General features: G+C 53.0%; 1 protein-coding gene across 3 annotated transcripts; it reads left to right on the top strand.

The window, feature by feature from the left end:
• Positions 1-3,418: 3,418 nt before the first annotated feature.
• LOC138376232 (annexin A8) lies at positions 3,419-16,784 on the top strand. 3 transcript variants are annotated; one of them, XM_069460341.1, is made up of 12 exons: positions 3,419-3,503; positions 6,860-6,950; positions 8,049-8,143; positions 9,482-9,595; positions 10,309-10,399; positions 11,174-11,253; positions 11,709-11,768; positions 12,317-12,410; positions 12,650-12,745; positions 13,170-13,228; positions 14,427-14,549; positions 16,725-16,784. In XM_069460341.1, exons 1-12 carry the CDS (start codon positions 3,483-3,485, stop codon positions 16,782-16,784), a joined length of 984 nt encoding a protein of 327 aa, XP_069316442.1. In that variant the 5' UTR covers positions 3,419-3,482. The 3 variants fall into 3 exon arrangements, with proteins under 3 accessions (XP_069316442.1, XP_069316441.1, XP_069316440.1); XM_069460340.1 differs by lacking the exons at positions 6,860-6,950; positions 8,049-8,143 and having other exon boundaries at positions 3,442-3,503; XM_069460339.1 differs by lacking the exons at positions 10,309-10,399; positions 11,174-11,253 and having other exon boundaries at positions 3,442-3,503.
• The last annotated feature ends 7,355 nt before the right edge of the window (positions 16,785-24,139 follow it).

Below are 24,139 nucleotides of genomic sequence, written 5' to 3'. Positions count from 1 at the left end.
AGAAAATAGGATTTATTGGCCAAAGGAGATCTTCTAGAATTGAAGGCAATCTGTCTGATGAAGTTAGGAAGTTGCATGCTGAGAAAAATCAAGTGGGAGAGAACGTCCCCAACTCATCTCAGGTTTCTGAGATGATTACGTAGAAAAGAATCAGTGGTGGTACTTGGACACAGTGGCTCATGCCTGTAGTCCCAGCCCTTTGGGAGGCCAAGGCAGGAGAATCCCGTGAGGCTAGCAGTTCGAGACCAGCCTGGGCAACATAGCAAGACCTCATCTTTACAAAATATTTAAAAAAATTAGCTAGGCAAGGTGATGCGTGCCTGTAGTCCCAGCTACTCAGGAGGCTGAGTCTGAGGCAGGAGGTTTGAGCCTAGAAGTACAAGGTTGGAGTGAGCTATGATAGCATAACTGCACTCCAGCCTGACACAGTGAGACTGTGTCTCTTTAAAAAAAAGAAAGAAAGACTCACAGGCAGGCTGGAAGTGCCAAATGAAGTTGGAGGGGTAGACTTGTTTGTCAAGTCAGGATTCCATTTCTGAAGCATGTCTGACCTGCAGTGCAGTGTGCCCTGCACCGCCCGCCTTCTTTGCTGAGAGGCTCTGCTGTTCTATGAAAGGGGCCAGCACAGATGACTCCACCCTGGTCAGGATTGTGGTCACTCGAAGTGAGGTGAGACAGGGCTTTTCCTCTTTGGTCTTACTTGATGTTGCATGTTGATTTCTTAAAAATTTCCCAATTGGTTGTTAGTTCGGCAGGACTGATGTTAAGAAAGAGCTCTTTGTCACTGGTGAGAGCGGTGGTATTAACATAAGGCACAGTATTCACTTTCTTTGGCTGTGGGAGAGGCGTGCGTGAGTGAAACAAAGCGCACACAGTGCCTCCATGAAGACAGAAAGCCAGAGTTTTCCTACTTGAGAAGGCCCATGGAGAGTACTAGCTTACGGGAAGTCGGAAGACATTTATCTTTCGGTTTTTACTTTGCATCTGTAAAAAATTACATGAAAGAGCTATGTAAATTAATCCTATCGGATATCAAAGTTCTCAAAATTTAGCATCCCTTATTAATAGTAAAACAATTTAAAAAAAAATTCATTATCTCTTTACCTAAATATAGCCTCAGATTTTTTTACCTTAAATTTATATATTTATCGAACTTTTTTAAATTTAAAGAACATACACAGCTAGATTTTACTAAAGAAGGTAGATCAGTTTTTAAGAAAACAACCAAAATATGTTTTGAAAAAACTTTATTTGTTCTTAGGCTTAAATTTTCTAAGCGGGATCTTTTTGTGAGTGGTGATATAATATGCAGAACATAAAATTTACTGTTTTAACCATTTTTAAGTTGCATTTAGTACATTCATATTGTGCAACCGTCGCAATCATCCATCTTCAGAACTCTTCATCTTGTAAAAAAGACTCTACCCATTAAATAGTAACTTCTGTCCCTATATTTGACTTCTCTAGGCACCTCATATGAGTGGAGTCATTTGGTATTTGTCCTTTTGTGACTGGCTTCTTTCACTTAGGCTAATGTCCTTAAGGTTTATCCATGTTGTAGCATGTGTCAGAATTTCCTTCCTTTTTAAGGCTGAGTAATAGTCCTTATGGCTATGAAGACAGGGTTCTCATGCTTGTATATGTAATAACAAAAACTATCACAAAAGTCTTTGCAAAAACCACAAGCTTGCACAAAGGCCATTGCAAAACTTACACAAAAAATATTTCTACGAGAACATCTATCAGCAACTGCCTGTTCAACACCACATTGGTGTCACCCATGTTATTGATCTTTATAGATAAGAATGATGATCCCCCAGAAAAGATCAGTTTCGAGAGCGCTGGACCGAGCCGAGCTTGTTGATAACCTGAGAGGCAAAACCTGCTAGAATTCCCATGCGCGGTGACAGTTTAACTGAAGGTGGCGCGTTCCTTCGTCTGGCCTTCCTTCTCTCATTGGCCTCTCGCCTGTCAATCAGACACCGGCTCCGCCCCTGAAGTTCCTGACCGTTTTCTCAGGCTGATTCGCCCCGCCCCTTTCAAATGAGGTCCCACAGGAGCACAGTGGCCCTGGCCTACAGTGATGTCACCCCCCCCACCCCCGCCCCGCGGTGGAGCATGCGCACTCTGGGTCGCGTGTGTGCCGGAGGCACGCGAAACTACGGGGTCTTGCTTGTGGGCACCAGTGCACTTGCTTCGGACGTCGCAGCCTCAGGACTGGGGTACCTTTGGAGCTGGTGACTTGTCCCTAGCGGAGATCAGGAGCCTGCAAGGCCTAGAGACCTGGGGCATGCCAGCCCTGCTTCTCACTGTGAACTGAAATAAAAGCTTAAGGCTCCCCCTCACCGGCTGACTGAGTGGACCCCTCTTGGCCAAGGGATATCCTAAAACTAAATTGCCTGCCCTGAGGAGGGAGGTCAGACATGCCTCATCATGCTCCCCCCTTCTTGGAGACATCCTTTGTAACCCACTAACAGGCCTAGGGTACCCCAGACAAAGCTGCAGGTCCTCAATTTACACAACAAATATATGTCTGTGGCTTGTCTCCTGGTGGCTTGTCTCTGACTGACAGAGCTCCTTAGCTTCAAACATTCCAAGCCTTTTGACAAAGCTTCATGTCTTTAACCAATTAAGAGTCAAAGAATCTTTAAAGCCACCTAGAACCTGTAAGCCCCGCCCCCTTCGAAATGGCCCATCTTTTGGGGCCAAACCAATGTATGTCTCCCACGTATTGATTTATGACTTTACCTGTAACCCCTGTCTCCCTGAAATGTATAAAACCAAACTGTGACCAACCACAGCGAGTCCACTTGCTCAAGGCTTCTTGGGCGTGGCTCGGGCCCTAACTTCTTTTCCGTAGACATCACAAGGTGTGTGATTCTGGCATATTATCAAACCTCCAGCGCCTCTGTGTCTTCCTCTAGTGTGGGTAGCTCATACCTACTTCTTTGTGCTGAGGGGAAGATTCAACAGGATACAGGTCGCGGCATGATTAAGAGGTGTCTAGATGTAGTGACACCCCAGTGAATGGAGGCTGCTGTTACTTTGCTGAGCTCCCATTGCGTTAACAGTGTACAAACTGCGATAAATGGGAGGGACACATGGCATCATTCCTTTTTTATATGAGCAAGGTCTAGTAAAAACCATACAGAACTACAGCGTGTTTACTAAGTGTGGCTTTCAAAGGCTGGGACTCAGAATTTCCAGGCTGTGTAACAGCCACAGTCCAAACATCGAGCCATGAGTGGCGTAATTCCCCAGTACAGGCCTGGGCAGGGCCTGGGCAGGGCCTGGGAGCTGCAGGAGGGGCCCGGAGGGAGGGGGTGGAGGGCGTGGTGGCTCTGGGTGAGGCCTGGAGCCTGTTCACAGCGCCACACCCCACTGAGCAGCCTGCTGCAGCGGCCAGACGTGTGGAGTCTCCGCGTGGAGGTTGATCTGCGTCTCTCCGTCTCCCTGCGAAAGGTGGCCTCAAGGTGAACAAGATGGCCTGGTGGAAAGCTTGGGTAAGTGGGAGCTGGTGGGGAGGCAGGTTCCAGCACGCTGTTGGGTGTCAGTCACTCAGGAGGCCCGAGAGAACATAAAGGCAGACCTTGGCTGTCCCAGGCCTAGAGGTGCTCACCGCAGGGACAGGACCTGAGCTGGGGAGACAGGCAGATGAAGAAAGCTTGAAATGCAACAGGGGAACCTGAGGGGCAGGAAGATCCAGAGGAAGGGCCCCTACAGGAGTCCTGCCACTTGAAGGAGGGGGTGTCAGGTGGAGCTGTGCGTGTGCCTGAGTGCGCACGTGCGTTTGGGGAGAATCAGGCAGACTGCTCCTTGCAGGGGAACAGTGTGTGCAAAGGCACAGAGCGGGGGGAGCTGCTTTGGAGGGAAATGGCTCCGCACAACTTGAGGATCCTGGGTGGGGAAGACACGGACCTGGGGAAGCAGGCAAGGCCGAGTCCTAAAGGGGCTTGTATGGCAGGCTAAGGAGTTGGGGCTTTACCTTAAGGACAATGGGGAGCCATGGAAGGGCTTTAAGCTCCAGAGTAACCTGATTGAATATGCTGATTTGAGGGCCATCCATGCCCACACCTCAGGGCACGGGAGGGCTGCAGGCCTCCAGGGGTCAGAGGTGCTCATTTGTCAAGACTGGGGAGGGAGGAGAGTGAGCAGGAGGACCTGGCTGGCTGGGGCCTGCAGGGAGAGCCCAGTGCTGGGTGGTTTCCAAAGCTGGGCACTGGCTAAGGCAGTCTGATACTGGGCCTTGCACCCAGTGCAGCAGAGGCGAAGGAGCCTCCTTAGGGGCACCTGGCCAAACTGGCAGGATCACGACAGCATTCACTGACCCCCACTGTGGGCCAGACACGCCTCTGAGCACGTCACATTCAGTGTCTCCCTTGAGCCTCACCACAAGCCTATGACATAGATACCAGTATCCTTATCTGCAGATTAGGAAACTGAGGCACAAGTAGGCTATGCAGCCGCCTGAGGTTGCCACACTAGTAAGCGTCAGGGGCTGGGTTAGAATCTGAGCAGCCTGGCTGCAGAGCCCGCACTGTGGCCTGGGCCAGCTACCACTCACGCCGGAGCTGGCTCGGGGCAGCAAGTGCCCAGGTAGACCTCACCTGCGACTGCTGAGCTGCCAGGGAAGACCAAACGTCCCCTGGGCACAAAGCCAGGCCAGGAACAGGACTGGGGGGATGGAAGAGCCACACCCTCCTTCTTTAGGGCATCCCCCCGCCCCACATGCCTCTCTTGTAGAGACAAACTGCCTCCCAGCTTCTCTGGGCAGCCCCGTGACAGGGAAGGCAAAGGTGTGGCAGTTCCTCTATGCCATCACAGAATGTGTTAGATACATAGAGTCACACACTGTCTGGGTCACCTTTTCAGTGAAAATGTTCCTGTCTGGATGGGCCCAGCCCTGGACAAGACCCAGCCAGAACCAGAGGCTCCTCCAACAGCAGGCAGCCATGATAGAGACCTCTGGAGCTTCCTTCCCACTCCAGGATGACATCCAGGGCTCTGATTCCAAGAACATTGCTCCCCCCCCCCCTTTTTCCTAAAACCTTAGAGTGGGAAGTGGGCCTGAGGCTTCTTGATGTGGGGAGATCAGAACCACCCAGGGAGCTGCTTACACACAGTGTCACTTGAGCCCTCCCTTGCACCTGCTGAATGGGACACTCCTTGGTGACTGGGCCACATGGCCTGGCCAGTGGCTGCTGCACCACAGCCCCCTAATGCCCACTTGGGTGCAGAGGGAAGCCCCCCTGGGGGGTCCGCAGAGCCAGGCACTGAGAGCTGGGATGCCCCCACATTCCCAGACGACCTGCGTTCCTGTGGGCAGGGCTTCCTCCTGTGAAGCGTTCTGGGAACACTCATTCCCTGGGAAAGGTTGAGTCATCGGTACAGTGGGGACGGTCAACACAGCTCAGCTCTGAGTCACGCCGTGGGGGAGGTGCCAGCACTACCGCTTACTAGCTGTGTGACCTGGGCAAGCTCACCGAGCCCTGCGCCCTTGCTTGTAAAATGGGCATCAGTACTCACCCAGCACAGCTGCTGGAGATGTCCAGGGGGCAAGCATTGCACCTAAAGCACCTGGCACAAACGATGTGCTCAAACCACTAACAGGAGGAGCAGCAGCGCGTGACTCCACAGGTGAGGGATATCATGAGTCTGCCCACGTTTGGGTAGCATCTGGGAACACACGGGTTCTCTTTGGATGGAATTTCCACAGGAACTACTTCTATTTCTGCTGTGAAACATGGTGCTAAGAAATGAGTCAGGAAGACAGGCCACCAGACATTTGAAGGTCAAGCAAAGGGTACAGGGTACAAAAGGTATTTAGCTCTTACTCAAAGGAAAGATCCTTACAGACATACCACTGATGGGAATCTGTTCTGTATTTTCAGGATGTAACCTAGGGATTGGCTGGCTGGCTGGGTGGATGGATGGATGGATGGATGGACAGATGGTCGGTGGGCGGGTGGATGGGTGGGCGAGTCGGTGGAAAAGTAGATGGCTCATGGGGGTGACGGAGCCGATAGGTGAACAGGTGAGTGGAAGACCAGACTCAATGTGACTATAAACTCCTTTCCATTTGAGGATCTCTGAGTCTTTCTCTAATTCAATGCCCATGTCCAATCTCCGTCCACTCTCTACCATCCCTCCTCCAAAATGTACTTATAAGGGGTCACCCATCTTAAGCATCTGAGACATTGCGCAGGGCACAAGTTTAAAGATTCCTCAGGCAAGCCCTGAATTGCAGGCTTGGGAGTCTAGGGCCCAGGTACTCCGGTCATCTGGTTTATGTCACAATCTGCAGAGCATCCTGTGGTTCTTTCCAAACCTAACCCTCTGCGCCCCATGAGCCTATGGACTTGCACATACCCTTATCTGTCAGGATGCTCAGCTGGGCCTCCCACCCCCTAAGGTCCTGGAAGCCCCCACTCCTCAGGAGGAGGGCAGACTGAGCTCAAAGCATTCCTGAGAGGCAGAGAACCACGCCAGCCTCCCAGCTTGTCTGCCGGCTCTCACGGCAGCGCGTTCAGCTCCAAGAAGCCGTAACTCAAGTGCTCTTTTGTCTCGTATCTTTGGGTGGGTCTATCCCTTCCTGCTGCCTATGCGTGATGCTGCACCTGCCTTCAGGTGCGCAGGCAGGGACAGGAGTTTGTGCGGCTTCTCCCCACAGGCTGTGGCTCCGGCTGCTCTGGCCTGTTGGCCAAGGGGCTGGAAGGCTCTGCACTGGCCTGCAAGGGCCCAGCTGCTCTCACAGCCCAGGGAAGGTGCTCGCCCTGCCGGGCGGGCCGCAGGATGGGCCGGGAGCCTGCGCTGCCTTCCCGGCCCCTTCCTGTTTTGAGCAGGCCTGGCTCTCTTGCAGGTTGAACAGGAGGGTGTCACGGTGAAGGGCAGCTCCCACTTCAACCCAGACCCTGACGCGGAGACCCTCTACAAAGCCATGAAGGGGATCGGTGAGTGGCGTCCGCAGCCTTGCCAGGGCTGGGCCTCTCTGGGGCTTCACCTCTCTGCTCAAGACCCCTCCACTCACAGCCCTGGAAAGTGGGTGCTGGGGACAGCCAGGGAGTTGGGGTGCCCCCAGGATCCTCTGAGAGTGACTCCAATACCCAGAAAATCACACAGGCCCCAGGTTCCCCAGCAGTGGTTGGCACCTGCCCTGCTAAGACTGGAGCGGGGGAGGGCGGCTGTGGATCCCTGAGTAGCGGGGAAGGGGGAGGCCATCTGCTGTGTGTCCCTGTGCAAGTGACTTCACCATCAGTCTGAGCTTCTCACATATAAAATGGCCCCATGAACTCTGGACCCATGTGTGTCTGTGAATTCTGGGTGGGACGTTGCTGGAACAGCACCTGGCATGGGGGTGTGGAGGGCTGCGGGGCTGACCCAGGGTCCCCTTGCCCCATGCCGCTGGCCACAGAGCTGCTTCCTTCTGTCTCCAGCATCCACCCAGGGCTGCCCTCAGTATTCCTGGGAGTGGGTGAGGGCTGGCCCAGCCCTGATCTCACCCCAGGCGGGATTTACCCCTTAGCTGGCTCTGCCCCATGAACTGGGCATTAATGGGAACCACTATTCCTAGACAAGCCTGTAAAACATTTTCATGGCCTCCCCTTTCAGTGAAATCTATGCCATTGTCTCCATTTCCAAATGAGAAAACAGAGGCTCAGGGAGAGGTGTAGCTGGGCCAGACTTCAGACCCAGAGGTCTGGGCTTAGCGCTGACTGCCCTTACTGTGACCAGCACCAAGGAGGACAGGAGATCTCACTTGGCCAAGGCCAAGGCCCAGGGGCAATGTCCAGAGCCAGCTGGTCCTCCGATGCTGTGACTGTGAGGGTGGACCTGGGCCACACCCCAGCACTGTGTGGGTGCGGGTTGTGTGGGAAATGGGGAGGTGGATTTCCTAAGTGTGTTGTTTACACCATGAAAATGATCCGGGCATTTAGAGCTATCCAGGCGGCGTGTCCCCGCTGCTCAGCCACCAAGTAGCTGCCTCCCCTTCCCCAGCCCGAACTAGTGCCCTGGGGGTAGGGGGGTGGTCACACTGTGTACCCCTGCAGGGACCAATGAGCAGGCCATCACCGATGTGCTCACCAGGAGAAGCAACATGCAGAGGCAGCAGATCGCCAAGTCCTTCAAGGCTCAGTTTGGCAAGGTGAGGGGGGCTAGAGGGTGCCTGGGTGGGGGAGGGTTGGGGAAACAGCCTGGGATGCAGCTGCCCTGGAGCAGGCCTTTCTCTGAGCCAGCCCACTGGAAACACGGGCACATGGGGCCCGCTTACACCAAAACCGGTCTCATTTATTTGTCAGAAATTCCAATCTAATTGGCCGCCCTGTGTTTTGCCTGGCAGCGCAGTTTATAGCTGCCCAGAGCCCTGGCCTGGCATCAGCCTCCTGTGGCCTGGCCCCACCTTCCTTTCCCGCCTCCCCCCCCCCCCCCCAGCTCCTTCACGCTGTCCCAGGGGCCCCAGTGGGAGCTGCTTCCTGCCCCAGGCTTTGCTTGTCCTGCTCCCTGAGCCTTGTCCTCCCTTCTCTTTCCCCAGCCCAGACGTGCAGGCCGGCTCCGTCCTGTGCCGTGGCTTGGGCACTCTCATGTTGGCGCTGCTTGTGCCCATGCCCCATCCCTTCTGCCACCCTGAGGGGAACTCTAAGGGCAGGGAGCAAGCAGGCCAGACCCTTTGTTTCTCCTCCCAACTGCCCCAGCCCTAGGACAGAGCCTGACACGTGGGGACTCAGTGAGCACAGGAGTAATTGTGTGCATAGCCGGGGTTGCCTGGAAGCCTCCACTGGCTCAAATCGTTAGTTTGGAGATTTAACAAAGGAAGATCAGTGATGAAGCCCAAATATCCCCTTGGAGAAAGCGACGTGCATTTTAGTTTCTCTCTTAGTCCTCGCAGCTATGCATTATTCTCTGCACTCAACACTTGGGGACACTGATGTTCAGAGAGGTTGAAAGTTGCCCGAGATCCCAGAGCCTGTAAACAGCAAGGTTGGGATTTAAACCCGGGCCTGGCAAAGCCCTTGACCTTGCTGCTGCTCTGTGCAGACCAGCTGGGCTGCGGCTCCTCGGAAGGGCATGTGCCCTCAGAAGGAGACACACGTGAGATGGGTTCTTTCATTCATCCTTGCATTCACTCACTGGGTGCCTGTGGGCCAAGTGACAGGCACATAATGGCCGTGCCACCTCAGAGCTTGCAGTCTGGTGGGCAATGGCAATTTTACTGGGGGCTGATGGCGTGCCCAGCACTGCGTCGAGTGCTGAGCTGAGTCACACACGTCTCTCCATCAGCCCCGGAGCAGCGGCAGAAGCAGGGGCGCCCTTGTCGCTGTTGAACAGGGGAGGGTGTGGATGCTCAGAGGGAGGAAAGAGCGAGCACGTGGCAGGGCCCACTCGGGACCCAGCCCCAGCCCTGGGCCCGGCCAACGCCCTGCTGCCTGCACTCAGCTGTGCCCGGCTTACAACCGGTCCCCCTCTTTCCTTTTCCCTGCATCAGGATCTCACCGAGACCTTGAAGTCAGAGCTAAGTGGCAAGTTTGAGAGGCTCATTGTGGCCCTCATGTACCCGCCACACAGATACGAGGCCAAGGAGCTGCACGATGCCATGAAGGTAAGTAGGCAAGTGGGGCGGGGGCAGGGCAGAAACGCTCCCAGTGGCCTGGGGGGTCAGGGGCCAGGCACTGGCAGCCCTGGGCTCCCCTGAGTGACATCTGGCACGGCCTCCTGGGCCCTGCCTGCTGCTGAGACTGCCACCCAACACCAGGACGTAGTGGCCCCTGACTGACACCTCCAATGGCCGTGATGCCACCAAAACCCTAACTCCCCAGAACCTCACTAGCCCAGGTCCGCAGCGGAATCGGGACCCAGCCCTGTGGTCCCGTGTGGCCCCTCGGGCTCCCCTTTACTTCCTGCCACTCCTTTTGCTTCTGCAGATTAAGGGGAATGGGGACCTAGTAACAGCAATCTCGTCCGTGGAAAGGACACGTCCCGTGTGGACATCCGTGATCTCCAGTCTTGATCTCTAAGGCTCCCTCAGGGTGGGGCCAGCTTCTTATCCCCATCCCGGGTGAGGCTGCTTAGGCTCCGGGAGGTGGAGCGACCTGTCCGAGACCACCCAGCTGAGGAGGGGGAGCAGGCACAGAGCGCCCATCGCCAAAGACCACCCTGTGATTTCCCCCGTAACATCCTCCAGCCGAGGCCCCCATCAGAGTAGGGCAGAGCAGTGACGGTCCTCCCTGAGGCTCAGACCTCTGGAGGAAAGAGGGTGTGGGCAGCACAGGGCCGCGGCAAGGCGCTCCGGCACGCAGAAGTTTCTGTCCACAGGGCTTAGGAACCAAAGAGGGCGTCATCATTGAGATCCTGGCCTCTCGGACCAAGACCCAGCTGCGGGAGATAATGAAGGCATATGAGGAGGGTAAGGGGGGCTACCAAGGGGGAGAGGCGTGGGGGCCTGAGGGAAAGCTCCACTTGGGGCTGGCCATGAGCTCTGGCAGCCTGGCAGGGAGCAAGGGTCATGCACTGATCTGGGCCACCTCAGACAGGACCGTTTGGGGTCCATGGGTGCTGAGTGCCTACTGCGTGCTGAGTCCTGGGCCTGACAGTGAGGTTGGGCGTGACTCAGACCCCATCTGTGAGCTCACAGCTGCTGGGCAGAGAGGCGTGTGCCCAGCTAAACTCTCTGCCCTTGAGGGCCATGGCAGTGCTGTGGACCACAGGCTGCATCAGCGGTGGACAGGGCTGGCCCCTTCCTGGCTGGGCACAGGCTGGCCCACGGGGCTGCAGAGAGCCATCCACCAAGCCCTGTTACAGTGGGGTGTGGACCACAGGCTAGCAGAGGCCAGCACGTCCCCCGCGCTATGTGCCTGGTGGGGCTGCCTGAAGGCTTTGGCTCTGCTGAACCTGAGATGTAGTGCAGCTCCATCGGCAGCCCCAGCCTGGCTCTCTGGCCTGGCCCATCTTTTTGCTTCGAGCTTGGTTGGGCATCCATGTCGCTTTTAGTTCTGAACAACCTCCCAGGTAACAGCTGCCATTTGGACACCTGGGATTGCATCCATGCCCATGCCAAGGACTCGTCCTTCCTAGAAGGCTTTAATCAGGAGAAGTGTGGCAAACAGGGCTGGAAGGAGGAAAGCAGGCCTGGGGAGGCTCCAGGTCTCTGCCTCCACCTCATGGCCCTGTTTCCCTGCAGACTATGGGTCCAGCCTGGAGGAGGACATCCAAGCAGACACCAGTGGCTACCTGGAGAGGATCCTGGTGTGCCTTCTGCAGGTATCACAGCCAGGCTCCTGGGCATCCCCACAGCCCCACCCCAGGGAGCAGCCCTTAACAGAGCTGCTGGGGTCAGGGCCGGGGCATGGGACAGCCCCAGTGGCCTGGGCTCATTGGGAGTGTCTCAGTGTGTTTGAAGGGTCCCAGTGGCAGAGGCCCTGCACCTGTCCTGACTCTGCCATACGTGGATACCCTGGAAGTGGGAAGACAGTGGGTCCCTCACGCAGGCCCCGTGCTTCCCTTAGCTCACTGAATCCCCCATTCCCTGTGAGGCGGCCCTGACTACCCCATTGTATAGATGAGAAAACCGAGGCTTGGAGAGGATAACTGGCTTGCTGAAAGTCCCGTGGCCAAAGAGCACAGAGCCCTGCCTGCCCTCCAAGCCCGGCCCTCCCCTCAGCCCGGCTGCTCGGGTCGCCCAGCCTGCCTTACAGAGCCACCTCCGCTGTTCCTAGGGCAGCAGGGATGACGTGAGCGGCTTTGTGGACCCAGGACTGGCTCTCCAAGATGCACAGGTGAGGCTGCGCCCTGCTGGCCACAAGGCCTCTCCCCCTGCCATCAGACTCCAGCCCCTCTGCCTGTGGGGGCTTTCTTTGACACTAGGCTGGGACCCACCCAGCTCAGGTTCCTGCAGGCCTTTGTCCTCTGGTGTCTAAGGATGAAAGTGAGGGTGTTGGGGAGACTCAGGGGGGAAGGAGCGTGACTTGGGGTGGGGGTGCTGAAGCTCTATCCTGGCAGGAACAGCCCACACCTGGGGATGCCGGGGCTCAGGGCGGGGCCCGTGTGTCCAGGCCTCTGTAGGTCAGCCTGGTGGCAGGGCACGTGGTGATCAGTGCTGCCCGGAGAGAGGGCAGCCACGGAGGGGCAGTCCCTCAAGCAGCCTGTGGCCCATATGGAGAAGAGGTTTTAAGCCAGAGCTGTTGGGGGAAGAGGAGACAGCCAAGCAGAGGAGAGTGCTGGCCTGGCAGAGCGGACAGGGGCTGACGTGGCCCCAGCTCTGGGACTCTGGGCTCTGTCCCTCACCTCCCTACTCTCCTTCCTTGCTGTGGGGTCTCAATGCCAGGATCTGTATGCGGCGGGCGAGAAGATCCGCGGGACTGACGAGATGAAATTCATCACCATCCTGTGCACTCGCAGTGCCACTCACCTGCTGAGAGGTACCGGGGAGGAAGGGTGCAGTGCCGGGGCCACAGGGCGCGCCCTGGCTGTGCAGCCTCTGCCTTGGTGCTGCGGCCTGTCGTGCTTGGAGCTGGGGAGAGAACCAGGGCCCTGGGCTCTTTCCCTGGTCTCCACGTGGGAGGTCAGGGTGGCACATGGATGTGCAGTCTGATCCAAGATGCTGGGGGGTGTCATGCAGAGGTCCTAGTGTCCCCAAAGCAGAGCCTTCTCTCCACAGTGTTTGAGGAATACGAGAAAATCGCCAACAAGAGCATTGAGGACAGCATCAAGAGTGAGACCCACGGCTCGCTGGAGGAGGCCATGCTCACCGTGGGTAAGAGCTGGAGCTCAGTTCTTGGACTCACGCCACCATACTGTGGCGCCCCTGTGGAGCTGAGTGGCTGGATTCTTGGAGGAGCTGTCTCTGGGCACGAGAGCCCAGGGGCTGCCCTGGGTCTGAGCTGCCCTCGGATGGGCCTGAGCTGGTGTCTCCAGAAGAGTCCTGTGGGCTCCAGTGCATTTCATGTCTGGCCCTTTTGCCTGCCTGCTCTGGGCCGTTGGAGCTGTGCCCAGTGCCCCAGGCCTCCTTCACAGCCCTGCCCCACCTGACACAAAGCCTCTTATTTGGGGATAGGCAGGGCTCAAAGACATATACCCCGCCTTGCACAATGCTAACCCTGAGGTGAGACATAAATAAGTAGTTGTGTGCAATGCCGCCTACAACCTCCAGGCCTTAACAGAGCTCTCCTGTTTGCCAGTGAAGTGCACCCGGAACCTCCACAGCTACTTTGCAGAGAGGCTCTACTACGCCATGAAGGTAACTGTCCTGTCTTTCTGTGCCCCATACAATTCTCACTATGTGGCACCAACTGCAAAGCTGAGGAGCTAGGAGCCACCACTGTCCTCAACACTGGGGTCTTCTCTTATCCCAGCCTCTTGTGGGTCAGAAAGGCTTTAGTTCTCAGAGGGCAGGCTGAGTTTGGGAAAGGGAAGCCATGCATCCTGCGGTGAATCTGAGCAGGTGCACTCACAGGTGTTCACTGCACTGAACTTTTACAACAGTCCTGGGAGACCCGTGTTGTCATTGCCATCCCAGAGGTGATGAAACTAAGACTCAAGTTCAAGGTCACACAGCTGCTAAATGGCAGAGCCTTGACTTCAACCCACGCTGGCCCAATTGCCCTTTTCATTGCACCACGTGGGCTCCCTGAGCGAGCTACTGGGGGTCACAGGCCGGGCTTGCAGGAATCAAGGCACCCTTGGTGGACAGGTTCAGAGGGGGACTGCAGCTCACAGCAGCTCGGCTTTCCTAAGTGTGCCAGGGGTGCCATCCTTGGTTTGCCTACTGCCCAAAAGGCTGCATTAGCCGCAAAAAACAGATGCCCAAACCACTCTTATCAGGTGGAGTTTCTGCTGTCTGGAACCAAACTGGAAGACAGATAGTAAAATTAATTCCCTAGACTAAAGTCAGTGTCCATCTTCTCTGACTTACGGTTGCTAACACCCCCCGCAAGTAAGATCCGTGTCACAAACTCTGGCCTCTGCCCTCTGGCCACGCCTGCCCAACAAATGAGAGAGGGCGTGGGAGTCCCTGGGCCACATGGCTCCAGCCGACACGAGACTGGTCGGGGTGGAAGTGAGCAGGACGGCCCTGCTTGCGAGCTGGCAGGTAGGTCACTGATGCTGCTGCTGCTCTACGAGGAAGCACCATCCCTGGAGCCGTGAGCGTTTTGGGTCTAGAATCTGGTGTGGCAAACCAAACACATCCTGCAGTTTGGGGCACTTGGCATCTCCTGGAGGAAGAGGCGTGGGCAGTGAGTGAGAAGAGATGAAGGCAATGGACCCCCTAGGCCACCAGAGCATTCCTCATCCCGCCTTCCCCGCTGGAGCAGAGGCTCCTTCCTGCATCTCCCTCCCTCCAACAGTCCCAGAACCTGACACACAGATCTGTCCATCACTACAGAGACGGCCAGGAAAGGCGAGACATGGTCATTGATTGCCACTTTCTTGTCCAGGGAGCAGGGACACGCGATGGGACCCTGATAAGGAACATCGTTTCAAGGAGTGAGATTGACTTAAACCTCATCAAGTGTCAGTTCAACAAGATGTACGGCCAGACCCTCAGCAGCATGATCATGGTGAGCCTGGGGCCCCACTCCTCAGGCCAGTTGGAAACGTAGACATTCCTGGGAGACCTGGATGCCGCGGCCAATGCCACATGTGTCCATCTCTTCCCAGTGGGCACCACGCACTTGTGCTCGTCATTATGTGGTGCGTTCAGGGATCAGCAAGGAGGTCAGTGTGGCTGGAGCCTGACTGGGGCTGGGGGTGGACACAGGGACCAGGGCACAGAGGCCTCTCTATATCTCGCCCAGAAAGCTGGCTCTGCACTTGAGTTACGGTGGCCCCTTCAGAAATGCACTAGATCCTCGCAGAAGGTGCCACATCTGAAGAGTCAATGAGAGTAAAGCACTGGGTAGGCATCTGGGCCCACCACTCACGCCCAGAATTCAGTAGCCCTGGCAGCAAACCACTAAGGAGATAAATCCGTGGGCTGCAATGGATTGCCTAACCAGACTGGAGCCTGCAAAATGCAGAGTGATTACCACACTGCTGAAACTCAAAAGAAATAGCTCATCTGGTGATGTATGCAGATTGAGGCCTTGACAATTTTATTGGCTGAAGTCAAATCATGAAAAATACCCCCAGGTCTCCATTGGCTACTAAGTCAAGTCTCTAGTTCTCCTCCAAATGTCTGTTATTGTTAACTACATTTTCCAAGAAATACACAACTGACAATTCTGCTTTAACTGGGGCAGCAGGTTGGTGGGGCTGAGAGGGGAGGGGGCCACTGGAGAAATGCCTGGATTTGCCTTAGGCTCCCTGCCCAACTCAGCAGGAGGCAGGAGAGTCAGGCAGAAGCCATCGGGGCCACAGGTGGTCCCCGCTGAGTGTACTCTCAACCACATGTGGTTACTTATGGCATCAGAGAGATTTCTAGAAATACATGAAGCCTACCCTGTTTGAATTTTGCCTAATGTTGTCACTTAAGAAAATTCAGTTAGAATCATGAATAAGTTGACCATTTTCTGCTTAGTATAAACCACTCTCCATAGATGTCACCAAAGCAAAAAATATTTCTAAGATGAATATGTGTGTTAAAAACTCCTGCAAAGAAATTAATAGGAAAATGTATGAAAATTCCATGTATAACTCATATGTTTGAAAAAGGAGACAAAATTAATGTTTTTCTTATAAAAACCATATGACAAAAGTTGCCTTTAAAATAGTAAAAAAAAAAAAAAAATTAAAATGTAGTTTAAAATCTACAGCAAGATTTCAGGCCCCAAACAGGCAAATTTCATTAAGCTGTCAAGGAATAGACGATTCCTATGAGACCTAAACTGCTCCAGAGCACAGGAAAGTGGCGCTGGCCCAGCCTAGCGCCTCCTGACTGTGCGGCCTTGGACTGAGTGGCCTTGGGCCCATTGTCCCCGGCCACATGAAAGGGGAGCTGGATGCTTTGCCCTCACGCCGTCCCCCTGGCTGTCTGTGCAGACCCCAACTAGCCAATCCTAGCAGAACCTACCAGCAGCTAAGACGCAGGCTCAGCCTTGGCCCTGTGGGCTCTATGGCATTGGAACATGAGCTCCGCAGCCCCCAACGTGAGCCAGCTGCTGGGCAGGCCAGCTTGCCTTCCTCCTGCTACTTTGTCCTCACATCTCAGCGAGGGCATGGTGTCACCAGCATCACTTTATAATGAGCCTCAGAGAGGAGCGGGACTCGCCTCAGCCATATGGTCAGTGCAGCACAGAGCCGTGTCCAGGTCTGCGTGGCCCAAAGGCCAGGCTCTCTCCACCCCATGGCCCTGCCCCCAGGTGTGGCACTGGGACCCCTGTTCCCAGCCTTGGTTCCCTGAACTGCCGTGGCAGGTGTTGGATAAATAATGGATCGTGCTAAGCATGGTTGGGTGCACCTGGCACCGTGGGGCAGCGGCCTGGGGCAGCTGCGGGGTTAGGGAGCCTCCCACACACCATCCTGTTTCCAAGCAGAGCTGTCTCTGTGATTCATTTCCATATCCATCTCCATCTCTACGTAGTTGGTAAGAGAGTCAAAAGCAGACACAAAGGAATAGCCTGGAAAGAGGCACGGCACAGCATGGAGACTGAGGTTCAGGAACTCTCGGAGGGAGGGGGCCAGGTCCGACACAAGGAGCACGACTCTGAGCAATAACAGCAGCGGCTGCTCTGAAGAGCAGGCTGAGGGCACCAACGCCTTCTCCTAACCCTCGTGCCCCCACCTCCCACCCTCAGGGGGACACCAGTGGTGACTACAAGAACGCCCTGCTCAGCCTGGTGGGGAGCGACCCCTGAGGCACAGAAGAACAAGAGCTACGCATGGCCAAGAAGCCAGAGCCTCCAGGCCCTGCCTGCTGGACCTTGGCCATGGACGGGGTTGGGCGGGGGGACCACAGCCAGCCTTTCAGCCTTCTATTTCCCAGTTTCCAGGGTTTTCCTGCCACTGTTTCTGACCCAGAGGGAGGGACCAGCCTCGGGCTCCTCTTTCCCAGGTCATGTCCAGGTGTAAGCACAACGCCAACTGGTGTTCCTCTGGCTGGACAGCTACCTTAGCATGAAGGGGCCTGCAGGGGCTCGTGGGTCATTTTCCCTCCCTAGACAGGTGCTTCCTGAGCTTGACTGGTCACAGCATCCCCTGGGCACAGGCCCCTCTGCTGACACAGGTCTCAGCACGTGCTTCTCCGTCAGTAGCCAGTTGCAGGCTGTGACACACCCTTTGCTTTAGAGCACACACGTGTGCGTGGGCAGCTGAGAAAAGACACGTGTATCCATCCCAACCAGGATGCCATTAACCTTCACTTACAGCCACCAGCCTTATCTAAAAATGTTAGGCTCTGGATGGAAGAAAAATTCTCTCACTGTCCTAGTAACGGAGTAAGCCGCAAGTCCCTGTCCTGACTTAAGGACACTGTGTCCCAGGAGGCTCAGGCTTCCCCAGGCACTGAGCAGATCAGCCGCCCTTGCCCTCCGAGGCAGCGTGCAGCACAGGGGGCGTGACAGGGACGGGATACCTGGAGATGCTGCGGTGCCTTTGCTGTGGTTTTCAAAATAATAAAGATTTGTACTCAGATCAAAGTGTCTTTGGATTTTTAGCAGTGACCAAAGTAGGACCAATTTAATTGGTCAGAAACAAAGCTTTGGAGAGCAGCCAAGCGGAAGCACATCTGTGGGAGCCCTCTTTGTGTACGGCGCCCACAGTGGCCCTGGGGGTGGCTCTTGTAGGTGAAGGTAGTTTCCATTCGCCGCCTGACTTGTGGCCTAAATCCCACATCTCAGCGTTGGAAGGGGCTTCAACAGTCATCTAGTCCTATTCCAGCCTGACCACTCTCCACAGCTTCCACACAGGGGTATACCTGTGGTACTTGGGGTGTACTTGGGGTATACTTGGTGTACTTAGGGTGTACTTGGTTTGCTTGGGGTATATTTGGTGTCCGTGGGAGGTACTTGGGGTATACTTGGTGTACATGAAGTGTACTGGGTGTACATGGGGTATACTTGGGATATGTGGGGTGTACTTACAGTATACTTTGTGTATACTTGGCTGCCTCCAAAGATGGGAACTCGTGGCCTCCCTGGACGGCCCAGTCTTTTTCCGACTGGTGACCGGTAGAGCTCTTCCTAGACTGAACCAAAATCTGCTCCGTCAGGCCCACTACTCTCCACTCTGCCTTCTAGGACCACACGTTGATTCTTGCCCAATAACAACATTTTGGATATCTGAAGAAGGCCCACAAATTCCCCTAAGATGTCTGTCAAAACCCAATGTCCCCAGCCCTTCAGCTGTCCTCCTGGAGCTTGGTTTGGGGCCTCTGAACATGCCCCAGTTTGCAAACTTCCTCCTAAATTGCACCCCTGAGGGGAGAGGACATACCCAGGAGCCAGGCCCACGGGGGGCAGGAGCAGTGAGGGCTCTGAGCTCCCACAGATGGAAGTTCTGGGTCTGCCCCATGTGGGCTCAGTGACCTTGACCTAGTCACTTGCGCTCTCTCTCCCTGAGCCTCAGTTTCCTTACCTTCCAGTGCAGAGTGGGGTCCCAGCTATAATTGCTACATTTCAAACCACCCCCAAGCTAGTGGTATAAAATAGTCACTTTACAATGCTCACAGATTCTCTAGGTCAGGAACTCACCCAGGCACCGTGGGGATGGCTTGTCTCTGCTCCAGCAGGTCTGGAGACACTGCTGGGAAGACCTGAAGGTTGGGGTGACTCTGCATCAGGGGGCTGGGATCATCTGGATGCTTCTTCACTCACATGTTGGGTGCTTCTTCACTCACATGTTGGGTGCCAGAGGAGATGGCTGGGCTCGGCTGGGACCGTCCGTGGAGCTCCTACATGTGGCATCACCAGCATGACGGCCTCAGGGTAACAGGACTCCTCATGCAGCAGCTCAGGGCTCCATGGTCTTCTAGTGGACAAGGAGGACGCGGCTTTGCCTTCTTCGAGTGAGTGTCAGGAGTCACATGGCATCACCTCCACCGTGCCCTATTGGTTGAAGACATCACGTTCCACCCCAGCTTCAAAGAAAGGAGACACAGACCCCATCTGTCAATGAGAAGCATCAAAGAATTTGGAGGCTATTGTTTTGTTAATCCACCCCAGCATTACTCAAAATATTTAACAATTGGTGCAGCCCAACCAGCTCATCTGCTGTCTGCAGGGCAGGAGCAGAGCTGGAGTGGCCCCTGCAGGACCAGGCCTCAGCCCTTGGTGCTGCATTGTGGGGTGTCTGTGGGTCTCCAGGGGAGGCTTCTGGGTTTTGGTGGGTGGGGCAGCAACTACATACCAACATGTCTTAGTCTGCCCGGGCTGCCATAACAAAATACCATAAATAGGTGGCTTCAACAACAGACATTTATTTCTCATAGTTTTGTAGTCAAAGGTCAAGGTGCTGCCAACTCAGTTTCAGGTGAGGGCTCTCACAGACAGCTGCCTTCTCCATGTGTTCTTTCCTCTGTGCTGGCATGGAGGGTGGGGAGAGAGAATTCTCACTCTCTCTTCCTCTTTTTATAAGGGCACTAACCCCATCATGAGGGCCCCACCCTCATGACCTCATCTAACTCTAATTGCCTCCCAAATGCCCCATCTCCAATCACTATCACACTGGGGCTTGGGGCTTCCACAACACACATTCCATCCGTAACACAACAGTGCTGAGGCTTCCCAGTGGTTCAATAACAGCCATTCGGCAAGCACATCAGTGCACATCTCCTGGATGCCAGCCCTGGGTGATGACTCCATTTTTTACTTTCCTTTTTTTTTTTTTTTTTTTTTATTTCCAGTCCATCTCTGGACTTCCCTGCAGTGCTGAGTCACTGTCTAATCACTCGCTGCTTTCTGCCCACACCCTTTAGAAAGGACTCAGAGGATCCCTGTGCCCTGCAAGCCCTTCTGACCACCGCTTTGCTGGGCACAGGATTATTTGACAATATCAATGTGGACTTGCATATTCTCATTTCATTCAATGGGTTGTAATCTATTATTGTCATTGTTTGGTTTGATGCTCAAATTGTCCCTGATTTGGCCAATGGGAGTCCTTTCAAGCTGGCTCTTAACAGTGGAACATTTTAAGGTATGTATATTGCTAAAAATTCATCTATGTTGTGTGTGGCTGTTGTTCATTCATTTTGACTGCTTGTCTTAATAACATGTCTTCTTTATTTTTGAGAGGTCTCATTCTGTTGTCCAGGATAGAGTGCAGTGGGCTCATCAGAGATCACTGCAACCTCAAACTCCTGGGCTCAAGCAATCCTCCTGCCTCAGCCCCATCAGTAGCTGGGACTACAACTACAGGCCTGCTAATTTTTTTTTTTTTATTTTAACAGAGATGGTCTCACTCTTGCTCAGGCTAGTCTGGAGCTCCTGGCCGCCTCCAGCCATCCTCCCACCTTGGCCTCCCAAAGTGCTAGGATTACAGGCGTGAGCCACCACACCCGACCCTATTTTGTGAATATGCCACAGTTTATTGATTCATGCTTCTCTTGATGAGCACTTGGGTAGTTTCCCGGTTATTGCTACTGTATTTTGCTATTCTAACTCTTCAATGTTGAATTTTGAATGCATTAAAGAATTGCATTAACATCATGTACTTCAAATCTCTTTATTCTACAAATATTGAGAACCTAGAAGCAGCACCATTTTCGGCCTCCCTTTTTAAATACTGTCTTATTTGCATTTTTCACGGAGAAAGATTTAAATGATCTGTTTTCAAATACGTTTAATACAGGCTTTTTTCTTTAAATTCCCTTTAGGTTTTTTTTTCCCTCCTATTTTTAGAGGAATGTTGAAATAAGGGTCGAGAAAGCAAAATCGAAAGGTGGAAACTTTGTACTTAACGCAAACTCTTGCCAAGGTAAAGCAGCATCAGCAGAAACAGCAGCCACTAGACGCGCACAGTTCGCAGCTCGCGCGGGCAAACTTCTTGCCCCGCAGCTTCTCCCTGAGCGCAGGCGCAGAAATTCGCTCAGCGACCCGCTCGCTCTTCCTGCCCCGAAAACGTTATCGCGAGACTGGAATAAATCTGCCGCCATTGCAAAAAAAAAAAAAGGAAGTTCTCGCGAGAGGTAATTGGTTGCTATAGTTGCGAGAAACACATCTGTGGCTTCCTGAGGTAAGACAGTTATTCCCCTCAGAGGACCCTGTCTCTTCCCGGCCTCCCTGCCCGGGTTCTGCGGCCACGTTACACGCCGCCACGCTACACGCCGCCACCCCAGTCTTCTGCTGTCTCAGCTAAGGCCAGGCTGCAACCTAGTACAGACCCAAGCGCCGCTGGTCCCGCTAGGTGCGGACTCTCCCGCCAGCCCCAGCCCCCACCCCAGAAAAGCGGACGTAGACCTCCCTTCCTCAGGCAGCCCTCACTGCTCCCCTGTCCCCACACCAGAGCCAGTCACCTCGCTTCCTCCGCCTAACCTTTTTCTAACTGGACTCGTCCCTTGCAGCTGCTTCTGCGTAGATGACAAGAAATGCGTGCCTTGGTGGGGACGAGAGCCCCCGCCTAACTGCCCTGGCCCTAATTTGTAACTAGTCGGATTTCTTGCATTCATTATTCAAACACAGCGTGACCGCCTTTTGTGTACAAGGCATGGCGCCAGGCTCTCAGGAGCCATAACTATGAGTAAGACAGGTTCCTTGTCTTCAGGGGTGTAATCGAACTTTCAGGAAAAGCGGTGCATATTAATAATGCCATTTGTGCAGTGCTTCCTAGCTTACAGTGTTGCTATTTTAGGGGATGCTCACAACAAATGTGAAACAGTTCAGAAGGTATATTATTCATTTTACAGAAGGTGAAACTGAGGCTCAGAGAAGTTAAGCATTTGCCCAGAGTCACATAGTTATTAAATGGGAAAAGTCTTTAGAATCCCCATATTCATAAATAAGACAGCTTACGTGCCACAAGAAAAGTATAAAGTGCTAAATGAGTTCCAAGAGAAGGCAAATGCTTCTGACTGGGAAGCTTTATGGACTAGGAAGCTTTTTAGCTGGATCTTAAAGGACGAGTAGGATTTGCCCATGTAAAGATGGAGTTGGGAGGAAGGGAGTGATTATTCCAGGAGGAAGAAAAAGTGCAGAGGTTCAAAAGCGACTAAGGTCATGGAATCTTTGAAAGTACTAAGCTAGATGAGGGAAGTTGTCTGGCATTGCTAGATCCTAGAAGGCCTTGAATATAGTGTTACAGTTTAACTTTCTTTGACAGGTGACATGGAATAAGACAGTGATATGATCAGATCTGTATCAGATCTATAATACTTTAATAAGGTATTTATCTCTATCTTCAATCTCATTTTCTCCTTATTCTCACACTATGCTCCAAGTGTACTAATCTACTTGACTTGCTGGGCTATGTTTTTGTTTTTATTTTCCTCTGAACCTTTTAAATCTGTTCCCTTTGCCTGAAATATCCTTCACTTTATTAAGACGTAATTCCAGGTCACCTCCTGCAAGGAGATTTCCTGGCAAGCACACCTACACGTGTACTCTCAAATACAGCTAGGTTCCAGCTCCAGCACTTCCTTGCTATATGACTGCTGGCAAAATAACAAACTTCTCTAAAGCTCAGTTTCCTTTCCACTAAAATGGAGATTTAAGAATAACCTGGAAGCCAGGTGCGATGGCACACGCCTGTAATCCTAACACTCTGGGAGGCCGAGGTGGGTGGATTGCTTGAGCTCAGGAGTTTGAGACCAGCCTGAGCAAGAGGAGACTCTGTCTCTACCAAAAATAGAAAAATTAGCCGGGTGTCATGGCGTGCGCCTGTAGTCCCCCACTCAGGAGGCTGAGGCAGGAGGATCACTTGAGCCCAGGAGTTTGAGGTTGCAGTGAGCTATGATGACCCCATTGCACTCTACCTGGGGCAACAGAGTGAGAATCTGTCTCCAAAAAAAAAAAAAAAAAAAGTCACCTGTAAGGGTGGTAAGCTAACATATGTAAAGCACACTTAGCACACTGGTGCATAGTAAGCTATAATTAAAAGTTAATTTTCTCCCCCTTCTTGTCTCCTATTGCTCCACCCTTCCCCTCTTTCCTCTATCAGAGCATTCATCCCACAGATTATAAAACTCTTGGTCTACTTACATGTCTTTCTTCCTCACTAGATTTTAAATTACTTGAGATTAGGGAGTTTACATCTTACCTCTTGTATGCTCAGCACCTACTGTACTGCTATCATAATAAATGTTTGTTCAGTGAACAGTTCTGACAGAAGTGGGTTGGATTACAGTAAGAAGAAACTGGAGTCAGACCAGTTACAAGGCTTTTGTAACAGTCTAGCAGAAGGGTAGTAAAGGCCTAATTTATGTTGTATCATTGAAACGAAAGAAGACGACTGGTACAAAAGGGTAGTTCCAATGCACACTTGATAAGGAAGTTGTCAGTGCCACTTAGGCCCTAAAAAAGCCCAGAGACATGGTGTTGAACAAGTGATCTGAGGCTTTTAGATGACTGGAAAAATCAGGGAGTGGCTGAGAAGAGGCAAAATAATTATAAAGTCTGAAGGCTGTGAAGTGTCATATTCTTTTCTGTAACTCCTCAGTAAATGTTTGAATTGCATAGATTGGTTCTGCTTTGAATTGAGTTAGAAAACACGTTTTTTTAAAGAACAACTATGCAATTTACTTTTGAAATTATTTACTGTTGTAAAATAATTGGAAAATATATCTGGCTAAATAAGAAATGTGTCAAGACCTTTTCTAATATACTACCATTTTATATGGCTGCTTTTTTCTTGCTCTCAAAATATATTTTTGTAAAACTGAGAAATAATCTTTGAGAGGAATTTTGCAGATTAAAAGTTTCCAGAGAATACTGTGAAGGATGTGGAGGATGGGAGGTGGGGGGGGGATGGGGGGGATGGCATTCCTACTCTCTTTGTTTTGTGATAATTTGTGCTTAATGGTCAGTTACATGTATAACAATCTTTTTATCACTAACTGGTGGAGTCATCCTTCTCACCAGCTCCCTAAAACTGCCTACTCAGCAGCCAAGGTTGGATGGGGGGGAACAAAACAATGCTAGACTCCGGCATTTCCTTAGGTTCTTCCCTGGTATTGGTTATGATGTAATGTGGGTATTTATGCAGCTATGGTGTGTGAGGGGACAGGTTTATTCATTCTGTTTACAGAGACCAAAGAAAACGAGGACTTTGCGCAATTGCTGAT

The sequence above is a fragment of the Eulemur rufifrons genome, chromosome 28 (assembly GCF_041146395.1).
Source record: "Eulemur rufifrons isolate Redbay chromosome 28, OSU_ERuf_1, whole genome shotgun sequence".
NCBI lineage: Eukaryota > Metazoa > Chordata > Mammalia > Primates > Lemuridae > Eulemur > Eulemur rufifrons.
This window is presented reverse-complemented; position numbering and strand designations above follow the sequence as displayed.

Excerpts from the sequence above, each read along its gene's own strand:
- LOC138376232 (XM_069460341.1), top strand. The coding sequence starts at position 3,483 with ATGGCCTGGTGGAAAGCTTGG. Across the intron at positions 11,769-12,316 it reads TGGCTCTCCAAGATGCACAG|GATCTGTATGCGGCGGGCGA; the intron begins GTGAGGCTGCGC and ends TCTCAATGCCAG. Across the intron at positions 12,411-12,649 it reads TGCCACTCACCTGCTGAGAG|TGTTTGAGGAATACGAGAAA; the intron begins GTACCGGGGAGG and ends TTCTCTCCACAG.